This window comes from Callithrix jacchus, chromosome 2 (assembly GCF_049354715.1).
Source record: "Callithrix jacchus isolate 240 chromosome 2, calJac240_pri, whole genome shotgun sequence".
Classification (NCBI taxonomy): Eukaryota; Metazoa; Chordata; class Mammalia; order Primates; family Cebidae; genus Callithrix; species Callithrix jacchus.
Window position 1 is genome coordinate 169,706,493 of NC_133503.1, and position 17,704 is coordinate 169,724,196.

At 43.6% G+C, this 17,704-nt stretch overlaps 1 protein-coding gene across 3 annotated transcripts in view; it reads left to right on the plus strand.

Moving 5' to 3' along the window:
• CAPSL (calcyphosine like) overlaps positions 1–17,704 on the plus strand; it is a 34,845-nt gene continuing 17,141 nt past the window's right edge. For 2 of the 3 annotated variants that reach the window (XM_078365604.1, XM_017969961.4), the window contains exons 1-2: positions 61–143; positions 15,702–15,838. In XM_078365604.1, the coding sequence (XP_078221730.1) occupies positions 15,702–15,838 (137 nt within the window). In that variant the 5' untranslated portion in view covers positions 61–143. Of the gene's footprint in view, positions 32–60; positions 144–15,701; positions 15,839–17,704 lie in introns of those variants that run through there. The other variant, XM_054252301.2, reaches the window with a different exon arrangement.

Genomic DNA, 17,704 nt, shown 5'->3' on the forward strand with positions numbered 1-17,704 from the left:
GAGAGTGAACCAGGACCTCTAAGGAAGACAGGTAAGAGGGAGGAGGCTAAGGTGGCTTGGGAGGGACCAGTTTTCCTAGATGCAGGAGAGAGCGTCCATAGTTTCAGTTCAAAGAAACTGGTGGCAACAGATTAGCATTTAAGGTAAATCGATGCTTTTTATCTATTCTATGATTTGATTTTTTTTCTTAGTCTAAGCCAAGAAAAGAAAACAGTAGACGTTACTCTCTAAAAAGAAAACCTGAAACTTGTTGAGAGTTCCTGGACTTGAGAAGCCATCACTAGGCTGTCAGTGCAAAGAGGAAAGAGCTTGGTACTGGGAAAGGTTTTCGTAATCTTTGCAAAAAAGTGCTTAGCTAAAAATGTACAAATATTAATTTCATTCTGTAAAGGAGAAGGAAGTAAACAGTACTGAACAGTCACTAGGTACTAGGTAATTGGTTGTGAAGGGTTTGGGTGAACTGCTATATCGATCCTTCGGGGAGGTCCAACATTTCCAGGGCACAAAACAATAAAACATTTGAACTTTCATGCAGACCTCGCTTTGTCTGATGCTTAAACTTATGCTATTTCTGCTATACACTGACAACTGAGTATCAGAATAAATATCAGAATGCTCATTGAAGTCTACTTAATGGCTTGTTAAAAAACTACTTCAGATAGTGGATTTGATTCATCAGAGACTTGAGTGGGTCCTTTACGTTCTCAGTAAAAGACAACACCAGTGACCCAGGCATCCATTTCTATTGCCTTTGGTCTGGGGAGTATTTAAACTGTATTAAATAAATGAAATTCTTTTCTGTTTTTTTTTTTTTTTGACTTTTTTTTCCCTCAAACCCTACAACCACAAAAATCTATTTTGTTACTGAAAGTTTTAAATATTGAGATTTGAATTTCAGGCACACATTTGTATTTATATTCTGATAGCCATTACCCAATAGCAATGGCAATGATAAATTATAATAGCAATCTAATAGCATCCTGAGAATCCCTGATGATGTGATGACAGAAAATGCAAAGGATACAGCCCTTGCTCATAGGGACCTTATACTCTAGCAGGACAGATAATTCTGAAAACTATGAATTACATCATTGTGCAATGTGAATGCTATTTGGACTTCACCACGTGACTATGGAAGGATGGGTGGGACTTCTCTGGGCCAAGAGGAAAGGCAAGGTGCTTCTGAAAGTGTGACTGCATGTACAAAGGCACAGAGATATAGAATGCTATGGTGTGTTTGGGGAATGTGAATGAGTAGAGAGGCAGAATAGATTCTGAATGGATGGAGAATTACTAGAAATGGTTGGAGACATAGGAAGGCCGATGCATGAATTCAATGTTAAGAATTTTCATTTTACCTATATACAACGGGGAACCATCAAAGGGTCTTAAACTAGATTGTGAAGCTTATGTTTTCATTTTCTAAAGATTGCTCACACAATCTTCTGAAAGACAAAGTAGAGAGGGCAAACCTAGGGGCAGGGAACCAGTTAGGAGACAGTTGCAACGGTGGAAATGAGACCGTGTCCTGGGCTGAGGCAGTATCCATGGCGATGGAGATGAGGGAATGGAAGTGCGGGATGGGTTAAGACAGTGAAACTCTACAGGACTTGGCTGCTAATTGTATGTAAGGGGTGAGGAAAGGTATAGGATAATGGCCAGTTAATGACCCTGGTAAATGGTATTGCTGTTTCCTGAAGCAAGGAGTAAGGAAGAAAGACAATGAATTTGGTTCTGGAATATTAAACTGGAAGTGTCTGTAGGTCATCCAGGTGCACATGTTTTGTGAGAAATCTGGCTCCGGAGAGTGGCGATGTTGGAATAAAGATTTGGTAGTCATCACTGTATCAGGGGATATGGCTGACATCGCCACGGGATAGTGACATAGTGAGAGGAGAATAGACAACTGAAGCCTGAGAAACAGCACTTAGGAAGCAGGTGAAGACAAGGAAGAAACAAACAGGACAGATCCAAGAGGGAGGAGGAGAGACAAAGAATTAGATTTATAGCCATTGAGAGAAAGGATGTTAAACAGGAAGAATGGCCAATAGTCAACTGTTGGGAGAAATGAACTAAGGGCTAATGACTGTTGAAGTTAGCAATCAGGTTAACAGTGACTTATTGAAGAGTATATTTGCTGGAATATACTCCAACCTCCTGTCTGCTCCTCTCCTCTATCTTCTGCTATTGCTGCCAAGTGGTGGAATCTAGCTGGAAGCCAGCGAGCAAGGAAGTGTGGTTAATGCAGTTCATGGAGGTCAACCTCTTGTAGCACTGATGTGGGTGGGGAATGGATCAGGAGAAGCACATGGGCAAACAACATTCAGTTCAGAGTGATGACTGCCGTTCAGAGGTCGATCAAGATGAGAAGGCTTATAACTGAATAAGGAATAGAGGAAAGTCTGGGTGTCTGTGCATGGAAGGTGTGCTTGGTCCCAAGAGGGGCAACGTCTCCTCGTAACTTGTGGAGGTGGTGATGAGGTGCTCAAGAGCAAGGAGTAGGGGTGTTTAGCTTGTGGAATAACACTTTTGGCGTCAACTGTTGCTTTAATCTTATTATGAATGAAATAAGAATTTTCCTTGTAAAATTTTGCTCTTTATGCTGATATCAGACAGCTTTGTATGAAGAAAACATATCCAGGTTCACAAGAGCAGTTTTCTATATTTCACGAGTCAACAGATTGGCATTTGGGAGAAGATGATATTACAAGCCTCTGAATTGTAGAAATAGCCATGTGTTGGCTTCTCGTGGGATTCCTAATGCCCATGAAAATTTGTTCCAGTCACGATATTCTATGGAGAATATTGTCTCCCATATTGTTAGCTATAATTCCATTGCCACTCAGCATCTTGTTTTTCCTCCAATCTGAAAATAGTTTTAAAATTCTTGTATATTTTCTTGTAACCTAAAGTCAAGTAGAATTAAAATTTCCCAGATATAAAGTGTAGCTTGAGAGAGAGGACAGTCTTTGGTTGAGAGGTAGATGACAGCTCTTCTTACTCTATTTGGAAGCTCTGCTTAGTGTGTGTCCCCTCTGCAGTTACCCCTCTAGCCTCGACAGGAGTTCTTCACACAGAGGGAGGAGCAGGCAAACACTCTGCAGTAACAAACAACATCAGTCCTTCTTACTTAGTGTGCTTTGAACTCAATTACCCAATTTTTATAAATGAATGTCCTGTGGTGACTGCAGGGATTTCCTATTTAAAAAATAGGATCATTTTCTGAGATGTTGTGGATAATTTACAAAAGATGGCTGGGGAACTGGCAGATGCAGAAGACCCTGTGCAGAATCTTGGTTTTGCTACCTATGTGTGAACTGAGACAACCTTGAAATCTCTTTTTACCTCTCTTTGTTTCCTTATTTTATAAAAAGTGATATAGGTAGGTCCGTAACCTATAATAATTGTTATCAAGACTGACTTTATGCCGGACAAATTTTCGCTCTAAACGAATGGACTGTGAAAAACTTGCAACACGCAGGCAATCCATTAGCAGAGAACGTGAGACAGAGTTAGTGTGGAGTAAATGTTTCCTATTGCCGTTGTTCTTATCTGCATAATCCTAGAGGTCAGCAAACTGTTTCTATGTAGGGCCAGAGAGTAAGAAATTTAGTCTTCATGGTCCAGAAGGTCTACAATGCAACTATTCAACTTTTGAGTTGTAATGTGAAAGCAGCCACAGACAATATATAAACACATGTATGTGGTGTTTCCCAATAAAATGTTATCTTCAAAACCAGGAGGAGGGCCAAATTTGGCCCAGGGGGTGTGCTCTGATGTCCCCGGCCTAGATTATCTTAGCTTATGTTTGCCTGCACCGAGGGCATCCTTCATAGCTGACCATGGAAAAGTGAGCCTTATTTGCTTTGGGTGAACACAGGTGAAAAAGGAGAAACCATCAAAGTGTTGACATCTGGCCTTAGGGCTTTCCTTAGTCTTCTGCATGGAGTGATCCGGTTGCTCCCTATGTTTACAAAGCTTCAGGCTCCTCGTTTTGTGAAATAAGCTGATCTAGACATGCTCACACTCTTATTTTTTGGAATAAAAATATTCCTTCTGCCAACGGAGGCAGAAACTGTAAGTTGCCTCCTCAACAGCCACTGACTTATTATTTTGTAAACAGAACCTTGGGGGTGGCAAGGTATCCAGCCAAAAATCAGATTTCCCAGACTCCATTGAAGTGACTGATGAGATTTAAATAGAAGGAATTTGGTGAATCTTCTGGGAACCTCTTCAGAAAGGGGTCATTTAGCTGGGAAGACCATCCTTCTTGCCTTTTGCCCTTTTTCTCTTTTGCTTGGAGTGTGGATGTAATAGCTGGAGCTGGTATGGCTATTATGTACCTTTAGACAACTTTAAGGATAAAAACTGTGCTAGGGTAGAAAGACAGTAGTGTCTGGAAACACTGATGACTACTTGAAGCACTTCCAGACTTCCTTCACGTGAGAGCAAAGTAAATCTCAATCATTTTCAGAGACATGACCTGCTTCTATTATGAGTCGCTGGATACGATTCATAACTGATATGCTGATTCACACTGATGTTGTCACTATGACATTGGATTTCTATCACTTAACACTTTTTGGTTTTCTGGAAGTATCAGTTAACAACACCTAGGATACAAATAATTGTATTTTTAAGTGGCCATAAAATAAACATTGAAACAGACAAATGACTCCAAAAGAAGCATTCATTCTAAGGGACTGCAAGATAGTTACCAAGTGATTTTGGTGACTAATGGCTCCAAAAGGGCAAATATTCACCAGAGCTGTGGCTTTGCCTGCATCTAAAGGGGGACAGGAGATGCACCCGTGGGCTTTGTCCTTGCAGTGGGTTTGAGATAATTCTCTGAGGTCATGACTTCGTGGCAAAAAATGGAATATTTGAAAGTTAACCTGGTTGGTCTTAAGAGCATAGCCACTGAAACCAACAAAAGTTTTTATTTTTCTTTTGTCTTGGTTTTATTTATTTGCTTATTTATTTCCCTATTTTGCAATCCAGCTAAACCTTTGCTTACCTTTGCATAGTGTAGGTAGCTTCTTACGTTGTTTCTTTAAGATGTTGCATCGAGCAGGTTGACCTAACTCAGAATAGATTGTGAGTTATTTCTTGGTAAAAACCCCAGAGACTCAAGGCACAGCAAAGGGAAAAGCAAGATGGAGAAGGCAGCAGGAGAGAGCTACTAGGAGAGCGTACGCCGCTTCGCATTCCCAGTGGATGCTGGTTATGACGAGGACCCTGGAACCTTGGGGCCTCTGTACTTTATTAAACTTGGGTTTTTTGTTGTTGTTGCTGCTGTTGTGTTTTAACCACATCGTTTCAGTTACACAGGTTCTTGAATATTATGCTAAGATGCTTATTTTACTCTCATAGTCAAAGTGCTGAAGAAGCTGCTACTTGACAAAAATTCTTCTGAGAGAAGAGGTTATAATGGAGTGACTTTCTTTCTCCTCGTGATTCTCTGGGGTAGTTGAGTCTCTCCTCACACTGGATTGCTAGTTATTTTACCCAGCTAAAGGCCAATATTTAGGGTCAGCCCAAACATTGCAGAAATTAGCTTTTTGCCACCTGTATCAGTTAGGAATATTTTGGACTGCAAGTGACTGAAAACCTGACCAACAACAGATTAAACAGATAATTCAAAGAGATTATGTTTCTTATAAGACAGGAGTGTGAAGTCAAGAAGTTGCCAACATTGATACAGCAGCTTGATGTCAGGGCTCTAAATTGGTATGGATATAATTCCCTTGGCCCTTCCCTCAGGATTGTATAGAGGCTGCCATAGCTCCAGACATCACATCCTCACTCAAGGCATGAGGAAGGCAAAAAAGATGAGAGAGATACTTCAGAGTTCTCAGCACTTTCCTTTGGGTCTCTTTGGCCAGAACTGGTTCCTGTGCCTTCCCAGTAGAAAGTGGACTACAGCTGAGAAAAAGGGAAATAGAATGACTTTGTCTGAGCCAGATGGCAGTGTCTAAAAAATTACCTGTAATTCAAATTTAACAAAGGTAAAACTACTTCTAGGAATGTAAACTTCCAAGGGTTGGAAGCTTGGCTGTCTCATCCATTTCTCTTGTATGGCACATTCTAGGTGCTTAATAGACATATGTTAATGCAGAACCAAGACTAGAGTGAGGCAAGGTAGGTGTTTTTACCTACCTTGGTAGGTAAAGGCACTATTTAAGGAGACACTCATTCTCAGGCTTGGGCAAGTGTAGGGTTGACATTTGCATGATTCTGAGACTGTGTGCCTCTTTAAACATTGTGCTTTTCTCTTACTTAGCCCTAGCCCCAACCCTGGTTCCGTGAATAAAATGAAATATGAATATGTATGAAGTACACTTTTTCACAATATTTATAAAATATGATTATTAAAATGTACCATATCACAAACATTAAAATAAGGACAGAATTCGCATCTCAAAGATCAGTAGAAAGAAGTAAAGGCTGTGGTTTAGCAGAAATGGGCTCTATGCAAACCTGCCTGTTGATGGCGGCTGCAACATGCATTTTAAGCATTTTGAGAAAACATATGTTGATGCAGAGAAAATGTGGTCAGATGCCAGACTTCAGTGACGTCTTATTTCTGCAGTATGCCATGTCGCTTAAGTATGGATGAAATACCTCCCTACTTTATATGGTATGTGGAAGTTGGCAATCCAAACAGAAAACAAATGTTTTCTAAAATTCATACATTTTAGAAAAAAATTTTTAAAATATGTTGTGGGAAAATAGTAAACGGTATGAAAGATACTCCATGCAGGAGTTTGAGTTTGGTTTTAAAAACCTCATGCATCATTTTAATCAAAACAAACAGAAAAAATAGCTGCTGTAAGAGATGGAGACCAGGTAACATTTTTCCTCTTAGCAAGAAGGTATTTACACTGAGCCTTAGCGATTTGAAAACCCAAGCAAGGACCTGGGATGGGAGGGGTCATGTTTAGCAACTGGTAGTGGCCCGGCTTTGCTGTGCACTGCCGTCCTCACTCTCTGCTGGCATGAAATCTAGCAGTACTCCAAACAATCTTTTCCCTGAAGCTTTTCCTTTCCTAAATCTCTTATTTCGTGGACCTTCTTTTCGTCCCCAAAGCAATTTATCTTTTTTTTTTTTTTTTTTTGAGACAGAGTTCTGCTCTTGTTGCTCAGGCTGGAGTGCAATGGTGCCATTTCAGCTCACCACCAACATCCTCCTCCTGGGTCCAAGCTATTCTGCTGCCTCAGTCTCCCAAGTAGCTAGGATTACAGGCATGAGCCACCACACCTGGCTAATTTTGTATTTTTAGTAGAAAAGGGGTTTCTCCATGTTGGGTCAGGCTGATTTGAACTCCCAACTTCAGGTGATCTGCTCGCCTAAGCATCCCAAAGTGCTGGGATTACAGGCATGAGCCACCATGCCTGGCCAGCAATTTATCAGTTTTAAGCAACATTACAGCATATCTGTTGAATGCAGTGACTTAGAACTGTGTTCAGCCCTGGCTCTGCTACTCCCTAGTGGCACATTCTCAGGCAAGTGACCTGGGTTCTTCAGGTCTCTGCTGACTTCCTGTAATAGGACAGTAATATTTGATAGAATCCACCACATGAGGCAATGTGTGCGTGGATGTAAAGTCCTTAGCCAAGGGCTTGGCCCCCAGCATAGTTACAGGTGTATTTTTACAAGAGGATGACCTTGTATTTCCTATAGCTTACGTTATCAAACTTAGGTATACATGAAAACCAACTAAAACAATAAAATGCCCAGCCACAGCATCTACATGAAGAGAGTCTAATTTACTGTGCTTGGTGAGGGCTGTGGGCATCTTTGTTTTTCAGCAGCTCCCATGGTGGTCCCAGGTCTTTCTCCATAGCAGGGCTTCTCTCCTTCAGTCGACATCTCTGACTGGTAATTCCCTTTTTTTTTTTTTTTTTGGACGGAGTCTCACTCTGTTGCCCAGGCTGGAGTACACTGGTGCAATCTCAGCTCACTGCAAACTCCGCCTCCCGTGTTCACGCAATTCTTCCTCAGCCTCCTTAGTAGCTGGGATTACAGGTGTGTGCCACCACGCCTGGCTAATTTTTGTATTTTTAATAGAGATGGGGTTTCGCCATGTTGGTCAGGCTGGTGTCAAACTCCTGACCTCACGATCTGCCTGACCTGGCCTCTCAAAGTGCTGGGATTAAAGGTGTGAGCCACCGCACCCATCTCTGACTAGTAACTCTTTGTTGCCAGAGGCCATCTTGTGCATCTGGAGCAGGATGTATAGAAGCATGCTTGGTCTCTGCCTATTAGCTGCCAATAATACGCTACCCTAATTCCACTGTAACAACCAAAAATGTCTCCCAGGAAGGATTATCCGATGTCTCCTGGGGTGGGGGGGATTGTACCCAGTTGAGAAGCACATCTCTATAATTATCACCTGAAGAATTAGCACAGTGCCTTGCATAGCTAGTAGTGCTAGGGCATGTTCAGTTGACTTGAGCTCAAATGGCTCCTTGAAGTAACTCTTACGATGTCGACAATATGGACTCACACTCTTCAGAAAATTCTGTGTACTGCAGAAACCATGTCTTCAAACTGTCTGGTCTTCAGTTTCAGTTTCTAGGGGAGGACATCACTGTTTATTCACTTCCTGGCCACCTGCTAGGCTAAACTCAACACCTAGTGCTATGGTTTGAATGTCTGAAATTCATGTTGAAACTGAATTCCCAGTACAATACTATGAAGTGGTGTGGTCTTTAGGAGCTGGTTAGGTCACAAGGGTTCCTCCTTCTTGAATAAGATTAAGGTGCTTATAAAAGTGGTTTTGCAAATTGTTCGGCCCCCTTTTCCCCTTCTGTCTCTTCTGCCATGTGAGGACACAGCATTTGTCCCCTCTGGAGGACCCAGAGTTCAAGACACCATCTAGAGAGCCGAGAGAATAGTCCTTTCCAGGCATCAAATCTGCTGGATCTTGATTTTGAACTTCCCAGCCTCCAAAACCACGCGAAATAGATTTCTTTTGTTTATAAATTACCCAGTCTATGGCATTTTGTTCTGGCAGCACAACTGTACTAAGATATCTGGAATGCAGTATTTATTTCAGAGGGGCATTTTCTAAGGGGAAACTTACTGAGGGACTATGGGTTTTTGCCATCTACCATGTAGTAATAACTAGTTTATGGAATGGATTAAAGCCAGTGCACACAGTTTAATTTTTTCCATCTATTGCCTTTAGACATGATCTGTTGTATATCTCTCCCCATCCGGGATGACATTTCAAGTATTAAAAGGTCCATTGAGTCTTAATCAAAATTTCAATCTTATACCCAGTTTCCAAGTACAGACAGAAAGAGCAAAAAGCACATTAAGTTTACCATCCACATGGGGGACTGGTCTTGGTGCTCAAGAACAAGGCTGAGATAGCAGAGATGGACAATATTTTGTCTTGGATGAGAATTTAAAAGAAGGCAAATGTTTTCGACCTCCTCGGAACTAGCTTGATGCCCTACAAGCCTCATCAATAGCTGCTTACTCTATACTCTCTCCTGTCTTCTCTCCCCATGGTAGAATGTTTTAAAAGCACATGGAACCATTAGAGCAACCCTAGGTTCCTTGCTGTTGAAAGTAGCTGATGTAATGGCACAGGTATCTAACAATTACAGAAATGCCCATAAATGTTCTTAAGGCAAAAATCATGACATGATATGGCTTTGGGAAAAATGAGCTTAACAGCGTTGAGAGGTGGGACAGGTGCTCAGAACAATTGGACTGCTCTCTAGTTGGCTGCTGTTGTTACAGGGCTGGACCTGCAGAACTTCCTCAACAGGACAGCTTCCTCACAGTACCTGCTGTCCCCGTGTCTCAGCATCCCAAGCAGAGGGGTGCAAAGGAAGTCTGCCCAGGCAAAATCTAGTCCAGCCATCATGATTGCACATCTCTGTCAGCGAGGACGCCTCCTTTTCCTCCTCAAGCACATCTCGCCTCTGTCCCCTATGCCACATTCCCTGCCTCTTTCTATTTGCCTAATTCTGTCCCTCCCTCTCCATTTTAACACAGGTTAACCCTACTCTTCTCTAAAGTTCTTCCGAGCTGACTAAACTTGCTTCAGTTCCCTTGGCTCTTTCAAGGAACTATCGTTCCCTGAAAAAGGAAAACCAGAAATGTAGTGTCAGAGAAGTCAAAGGAGGAAGGGTTTCTTGGAGGGTGAGGTGAGAAGTTTCCTTTGGATTTTGCAACAAAGAGGATGTGAAAGCGTTGGTGCCTTACGGTGTCTGGATCAATGATCTCTATGGTTGCCTCCTTAGCAGTAAGATCCACTTCTGTGTTTGCAGCAGTTGGCTGCAGACAGAGAGAGGGACAAAGGGGAAGAGAGAGAGAGATGTAATTCAGCCTATTGCCACCAGGGAACAGCAAAGACAAGTCAATGGATGCAGCCTGCGGCTAGAGCATTTCCCTCTTCTAAGGGTCTACTTAAATCTGTCTCTGAATCTTATACAGAAAACCATGAAGATATAGACTGCATGCATTTTCAGCTTTCCACATCCATCCTACAATAATTTGAAAAATCCAGGCAGACAGAACGCTTTGGCGTGGCAGTCGGTTGTGCACCAGGAGGAGAGTGGAATGAGACAGCCTTAATGGGACCAATGCTACTGTGGCTCCACTCTGCCTCTGCCCCAAATCTCCAGGCTTCTGTGAATAACCCTTCCCGCCAGCCGCTGGAGGGACGGGGGTGGGGAGTGCAAGCAAGAACTCTGGATGCCAGCCCCAAGTAACTGCACATTCTGCCACTGGCCATCTTGTATGTCTTCCTCTCCTCCATATCATCCAGGCAGCATAGCTGGAAACAAGTCTCCCACTGGCTAGCCTGTCCCATGTTCTTATCCATTCTTCTCACTTTACAATGCAAATGGCCATTCTGTTTTTTTAAAGAAGGCTTGTGGTCTCCTGTTGCTCTCGAAATCCAAACCCCACCCTGGCACCCCAGTATCTTTGGGATCTGGTGGCTGTCCGCCTGGTCAGTTTCATTTTACCTAACATTCCCCTTTCCCTACTCCCTCTGAATCTCCACGACTGTTCATCTCCCCCTGCCACCTATACCTCTATTCTCCAACCATACTGAGATACTTGTCCTTTCCTAATGATACTGCTTTTTCTCTCACCTTGGTCTAAGTAGTTGGTACATCTGCTATCTAAAATCATCTCCTCCACTTCCTCCTCCTCCTCCTCCTCCTCCTCCTCCTCCTCCTCCTCCTCCACCACCACCAACTTTCTCTCTTGTTGCCCAGGCTGGAGTGCAATGGCGACATCTCAGCTCACCGCAACCTCTGCCTCCCAGGTTCAAGCGATTCTCCTGCCTCAGCCTCCCAAGTAGCTGGGATTACAGGCATGAGCCACCACGCCTGGCTAATTTTCTATTTTTAGTAGAGATGGGGTTTCTCCCCGTTGGTCAGGCTGGTCTTGAACTCCCAACTTCAGGTGATCCGCCCACCGCGGTCTCCCAAAGTGCTGTAATTACAGGCGTGAGCCACCGAGCCAGGCCTAAAATATCCTCCTGTCCACTGCGTCCCAGCCTCAATAACTACCACCGTCCATTAGGATGAAAGCTCAGACATCACCTCCTCTGAGAGGTCCTCAGAAAGTCCCACTCGCAGGCCAGGTAAGCCAACCGTCCTCTTGTGATTGCATCCCCCACTCAGCCCCCATGCTGTAAGCCTTGTCTTGGTCCCTCTTTCATCCTACCCCTAGCACAGAGCGTGACTTTTTGAGCACTTAGTAGACTTGTGTGGGAAGCAGAGACTGAACCGCGCGCCTGGCGGGGGCATGTGCAGACGCCTGAGGACACTTGGTGGCCCTGCGGCCATGTGCGTCTGGAGCACAGCCTCTTCTCCCCTTGCACCGCGATGCTCTCCGTTACCACCACGACGGATCCTTAAGGTTCAGATAGGGTCTTTCTGTGGCAGAGACACTTTGTGCACTGCTGTGAAGTCGGTGACATATGTTTGGGGACCAACTCTTGCCCTGGTGCCTGGAGCCTTTATTGAAACTTCAAAGCTGAGCATCTCTCTTCTTCACTTGCGATCCTGTGCAATCCTGTCTTCCTCAAAAGCCCCGGTGCTTAATAAACTTTATATTTTCCATTCTGCTCAAATACAGGAGATCAGGATTCAAACTAATGAAGACTCTAGGCTATTCAAGGGCTTGCTCCTCTGAGAAATTCCTCACGCTCCCACACTCTGTCCCAGCATAGAGCCTTGAAAAGAGTCCAATAAATTTAGCTAGTGGTTGGTGAACTGGGTGACTGAATGATTAAAAAGGATGGTTACTAAAGGCATTTCAAATTTCATGGTAGACTAGCAGGAGAGAATGGACTCCTCAACCCCCCTCCGCCTCGAATTTATCAAATTAGACTCCAGAAGAAACTGCCTACATCATCATTGGGTAAGGTCAGCCTCAGGAGGCCGGACAGCCTGAGGTACTGGGCTCACTGTTTCTTGCCTTGCTGGATTCGATCCCATTTTCCTACGAGAAAGCACCATCGAACTGTGTTTTGAGATTCTTACACATCATTTCACAAACCACAAACATGATGAAGCAGAAAGAGACCTGCTTGGGAATCAGGAACCCTCTGTTTTGGTCTTGGCTGGGACTTTTGGGCAAGTCACTTTGCCAACCCAAGGCTTAGTTTCCAAATCTGCAAAATGAGGCTGAACTAGAGGATCTTCAAGGGTCTTACATCCTAACAGTGTGTGGGTTACTGTGAGCCACGTTTCCGTGTGACTTGGGCAAGTTATGTGATTTCTCTGCATCCTAATTTCTTTATCTGTGAAATACCAATAATAGTAGTAACTAGCTCATGGGCTTGTTTTTCTTTTTTGACTTTCATTAATTTACTGAGATGACCATGTGCCCGGTATTTTTTAAACTGACAGATAAAGTTGTATGTGTTTACCTTGTATACACGATGCTTTGAAGTGTGTATAATTATGGAATGACTAAATCTAGCTAGTAACATGCACACGGGTTTTATTTTATTGAGATGAATTCGTATAACATTAAATTAGCTATTTTAAAGTGTGTATCACATTCAAAATGTTGATGAACCACCACCTATATCAAGTTCCAAAACATTTCATCACCCCCAAAGGAGACTTTGTACTCATTAAGTAGTCACTCCCCACTGGCCCTCCCACCCCTGTCCCTTGCAATTATTTAATTTGCTTTCTGTCTCTATGAATTTGCCTATTCCAAATATTACACATAAATGAAATCGTACAATGTGTGGCATTTCGTGTCTGGCTTCTTGCACTTAGCATAATGTGGCCAAGGTTTATCCACATTGTGGCATCTATCAGTACCGTCTTCCTTTTTGTGGCTGGAGAGTATTTCATTGCATGGCTATACCACAATTTGTTTATCCATTTGTCCATGGATGGACACTGGGTTTGTTTCTACCTCTTGGCTGCTGTAAACATGGGTATACGGGCAGTTGTTTGAGTTTCTGTTTTCAGTTCAGCTCACAGGGTTTTTGTGGGAACTGGATACAGGCTTACTACCTAGTGGGGGCACCCCTAATGCCTTTAATATTATTCTGAAGGTGTGCAAAGAGGGTCCCACTGGGAATCTGTCCCAGATCCGGGAGCCAGACTCACTTTCTCTGCACTACTGGTTTTTAGTCTCTGTTTCTCTTGAGTCTCACTTGCTGTCATGGATGGCAGGGAAAAACCAGAGCAAAGTGAATACAGTGGGCAAGGTAGGGGAGATGTCATGGGAAATGAGAATGGGAGGTGAGTGGCTGGGGGCAACCACTGAGCAAGTATCATGAAGCAAGGCGGAAGGTCAGCAAAGACAATGGCGGTCCTGGGAAGGATCAAGAACTCTGAGGTGGGTTTAGAGAATGAGAAGGGCATGTCGTCGACACCAGTTCCTGCTTCCATAGGGGTTGGCGTGGGGATGGGGCTCATGCCACTAGCAGAATATGATCTGGGCAAGAGAATGACTTAGACAAGTTTGAGTAAGGCTGTAGGAGACAGCTAGATGAGTGAATTGGTAGTCTTGTCCATGAGCTCAAGATTCTGGCTGTTAATGAGGGAGAGCTAGTGCTGAAGCTGGAAATGAGCTCTGGGAATTGTCAGCTTGAGGTCAGGACAAAAGAGTAATAAGCAAATGCCAGTTATAAGAAAGGTAAAGCTGCCAGGAAGGCCACAATCTGGGCTGCAGGTGTCCCTGTTAGATGAGAATCAGAACATGCTCCTTGGGTATGCCTGGCAAGAACAGAGATGGAAGTCTCTAAGAGCAGTACATGCCACTGTCTGGAATTCCAGGGAACCTCTCTTAGGTGCCAGAGGAAGCAGAGGAAGACTGTGTAGCTTTAGACAAAGCTAATGAGGGGTAAAGCAGCTGAGACCTAGACAGGTCTCCTTCTTGACTGAAGGTTCAAGAGAACTGAAAGGAATTCCTCCCATCTTCACCTACATACTGGGAATCTGGATACAGGGCAAGAAGTAGGGATCCTGTACGTGGGCTCAGGGGAGGCTGCAAGAAAGTGGCCATGTTAAGTGTGTGCAACCCTGGATTGTGTATTCTGGTCCCAGTTATTGGCTTGATGAGACTCCTGTTTCCAAATGTCAAATAGTGAGTACCCTGTGGGGGAGACCTTTCAGGTTGTGTAGGAGAACAACAGTCTTGGCATAGAAGAGGTTGTGAGTCTGCTGGCTGCTGTCTTTGATGAAAACAATTCCTACCTAATGTAGCACTTAGGGGAAGTGCCAGAATTTGGCCGGGGAGGGAGACTTGAAGCCAGGGTAGAACCATATTCTAATAATTTTTATTTCTGCACCTTGCATGCTGTTCTTTCCACATTCTTCAAGCCTCTTGCCTCTCATTCTTTTCATTCACCACTTACTATGTCATGAGAATTAGTGTTTTTTGAAGGTGGGGTAGAATTTAAAGACCATCTTATCCAATCCTTCCATTTAACAGAGGAGGAAACACAGGCTATGAAATTCACTCAAATGTTCCCAGGCAGATGAAGGTGAGGGGTGGGGGGAGTTGGGGGGTGGGGATTGAAAAGTCAGGACTCGAGCCTGGGTCTCCAGGCTCCCAGTCCAGTGCTCTTCCCACTGCTCTTCTCAAGTTTTGAGAGCTCGAGTGTGGCTACAGAAGTTTGTACGTCCCTTGGGGACCACTCAGGAGCTAGCACTTCACTGCACCCATCCTGAGAATGTTGTTAGGTGTTAGTGAACACTAACCTGTGAATCAAGGAGACCACACCCATTGCTGGGACAAATCATTAAGGATCAAGTGCTGAAATCTCATTCAAGACAGAGGGAACAGGGTCTAGACCAAAGAGGAGAATATTGAATGTGAGGGTTAAGGGAATATGGAAAATTCTACATAAAATAATATGGCATATAAGGTTGGTTCAAAAAAGAGACTATTGAGAAATTGGACTTCTTTTATGGAGGGAGGAGGCTTCAGAAAGATCAAAGAACCTTGGGAAATAGTGATATATTTAAGACTATTGTCTAGGCTAGGGAAACCAGATGTCCTCAGGACCAGATAAGTAAGTTATAAATATGCCAGGCACACAGTTGGCATAGAGAAAAATTGAAAATTCTAAGAAGTTTTCTGACATAGAAGGCTGTACATTTCCTTCTCAGTGAGGCTGCTGTCATCCTGCCCAGCCAGAGGCAGCGGCAAGGCCTGGACTCTGCTAACATGCTATGGCTTCCCCCCTCAGATGGCAGGGACAGCGCGCCATGACCGAGAGATGGCGATCCAGGCCAAGAAAAAGCTTACCACGGCCACTGACCCCATTGAAAGACTCCGACTGCAGTGCCTGGCCAGGGGCTCTGCAGGCATCAAAGGACTTGGCAGGTAGGAGGACCCAGTGAGAGGTGGCAGGGAATGGAGTGGGAAGGCACGACTCGGCCAGGCGAGGCTGACGTTGGCCACGTGGTCTTGGGCAAGTCATTTCTCCCCAGGGGCTCAGTTCCTTATTTGTAAAATGTAGAATTTAGAAGAGTTGATCTCTGAGGTCCCTTGTCACAGTTTTTGGATCTTAGTCCCAGACTCAGCAAGACTCCTATCTGCTACAAGACAGTGTAGCTCTGGGAAAGTATGAGGTAAAGGGAGAAGCATGGCCCTGGCGTGGAGATGCCCACTGGGATAAGTCTCTCTGCAGCTGTGATAATAATGGCCAGGACGGAAGAGGGAGGAAGGAACAGCAGCGATTTAGCTCTAGTCGCAGAATTTGGAGTTTTGCTCTCAGGCAATCGTATCTCTGTCACTTCTAGGGACACTGGTATTGCTTGTCAGATAACTGACAGCTCACTGCCAATGGGGTTCTCTCAGCTGGGTAGCTCCTGTTCTCCCACCCTCTGGCCTCCTACAGTGTGAATAGTTTTAAGGACTGAGAAACCCAAGAAGAAAGGAGACTGTGAGCCTCCTGAGGGCAGGTCCTGTGCATTATAACAAACTCCATCAAGAGTCTGCCATGGGCCAGATATTGGACACATCTTAGGGACCCATGTGTGAACAAGGCTTCTTAAGCCCCCATGGAGGACTAAGACTACGGAGCATATGAGTGAAGTAAATGGTCTTTCCACCAGCCTTTCCACTAAGAACCAGCCAACGGTGAACAGACACCATTCCATCCTAAGCCTTTTGCAGAATGTGCTGTCTGCCTCCCTTACTGGCCTTGGCCTTGTCTAAGTACCTCCTAACTCAAGTGGAAGATGCCCCTTCCCCTCCACTCCTATCTTAGGGGCAGTTGAAGACTAAACACTCTACTTCAGTCTAACTCCAAATCCCAGGTCATATTCCCCCACTTTGTTCATTTATTTATTTCCCATAAATCCTGTCTTAGAAGGGCATCTCGTCAGGTTAGGCTCTGCCTTTCCCCCGCAGGCACAGCACTCGGCACTGGCTCCTGGAACCATCTTTCCACCCTGTCTGAGTCTTTATCCTAACTAAGATCAAGCTGAATCTATTTTTAACTTTGACACCTTCATTTTTTGACACCAAATTCTTGTGGTTTTCAATAGTATATGTTCTTTCTTAGTCATTTCTAATTGCCTTGTAAATGTAGATACTTCTCTAGAATCTAAATTCTCAAGATTCTTTTGCCAGTATCCTTTATTTATCAGACATCTTGGCTACAGTTGAGTTAGCACATTCTACCCTGGCCCCTTGCCAAATTCTTGGCAAGATACCCATTCCTGAGATCCAAACTCATTTCACAATTTATGTATTTTCTTTTATCAGGAAAGATACTAGCTGATTAACCAATTAACCAGTGAATATCTCTATGTAGTTGGCTTACTATCCAAATGAAACAAATGTGTTTTGTTTTTTTTCAAACAGAGCTTCCCCAGCAGCCCCTACTGTTTTAATGGTATTACGACTCTTCTAGGTCCTTGAGCTGAAAACTTTAGAATTATTATCATTAGCCCACCATATTCACTCCTTTATTTCTATAATATCTTGAGAACTTTTTTTTCTTATTTTCATTCCAATCACTTAAGTGTAGACACTCAAACTTTTTCACTGGACTCTTATTGGTTCCTTTGCTTCTAAGTTTTCAGTCCTCCAATTCATTTCTAAAGTTCTCATTATTTTGATAATGTCACATCAAGTCAACCATTTAATAACTTTAAAAATAACTTGCTAATAAAGTTCAAGCTCTTTAGCATTTTAGGACATTTAAAGTCTTCAGGTTCTGATTAATCCAACTTTCCATTT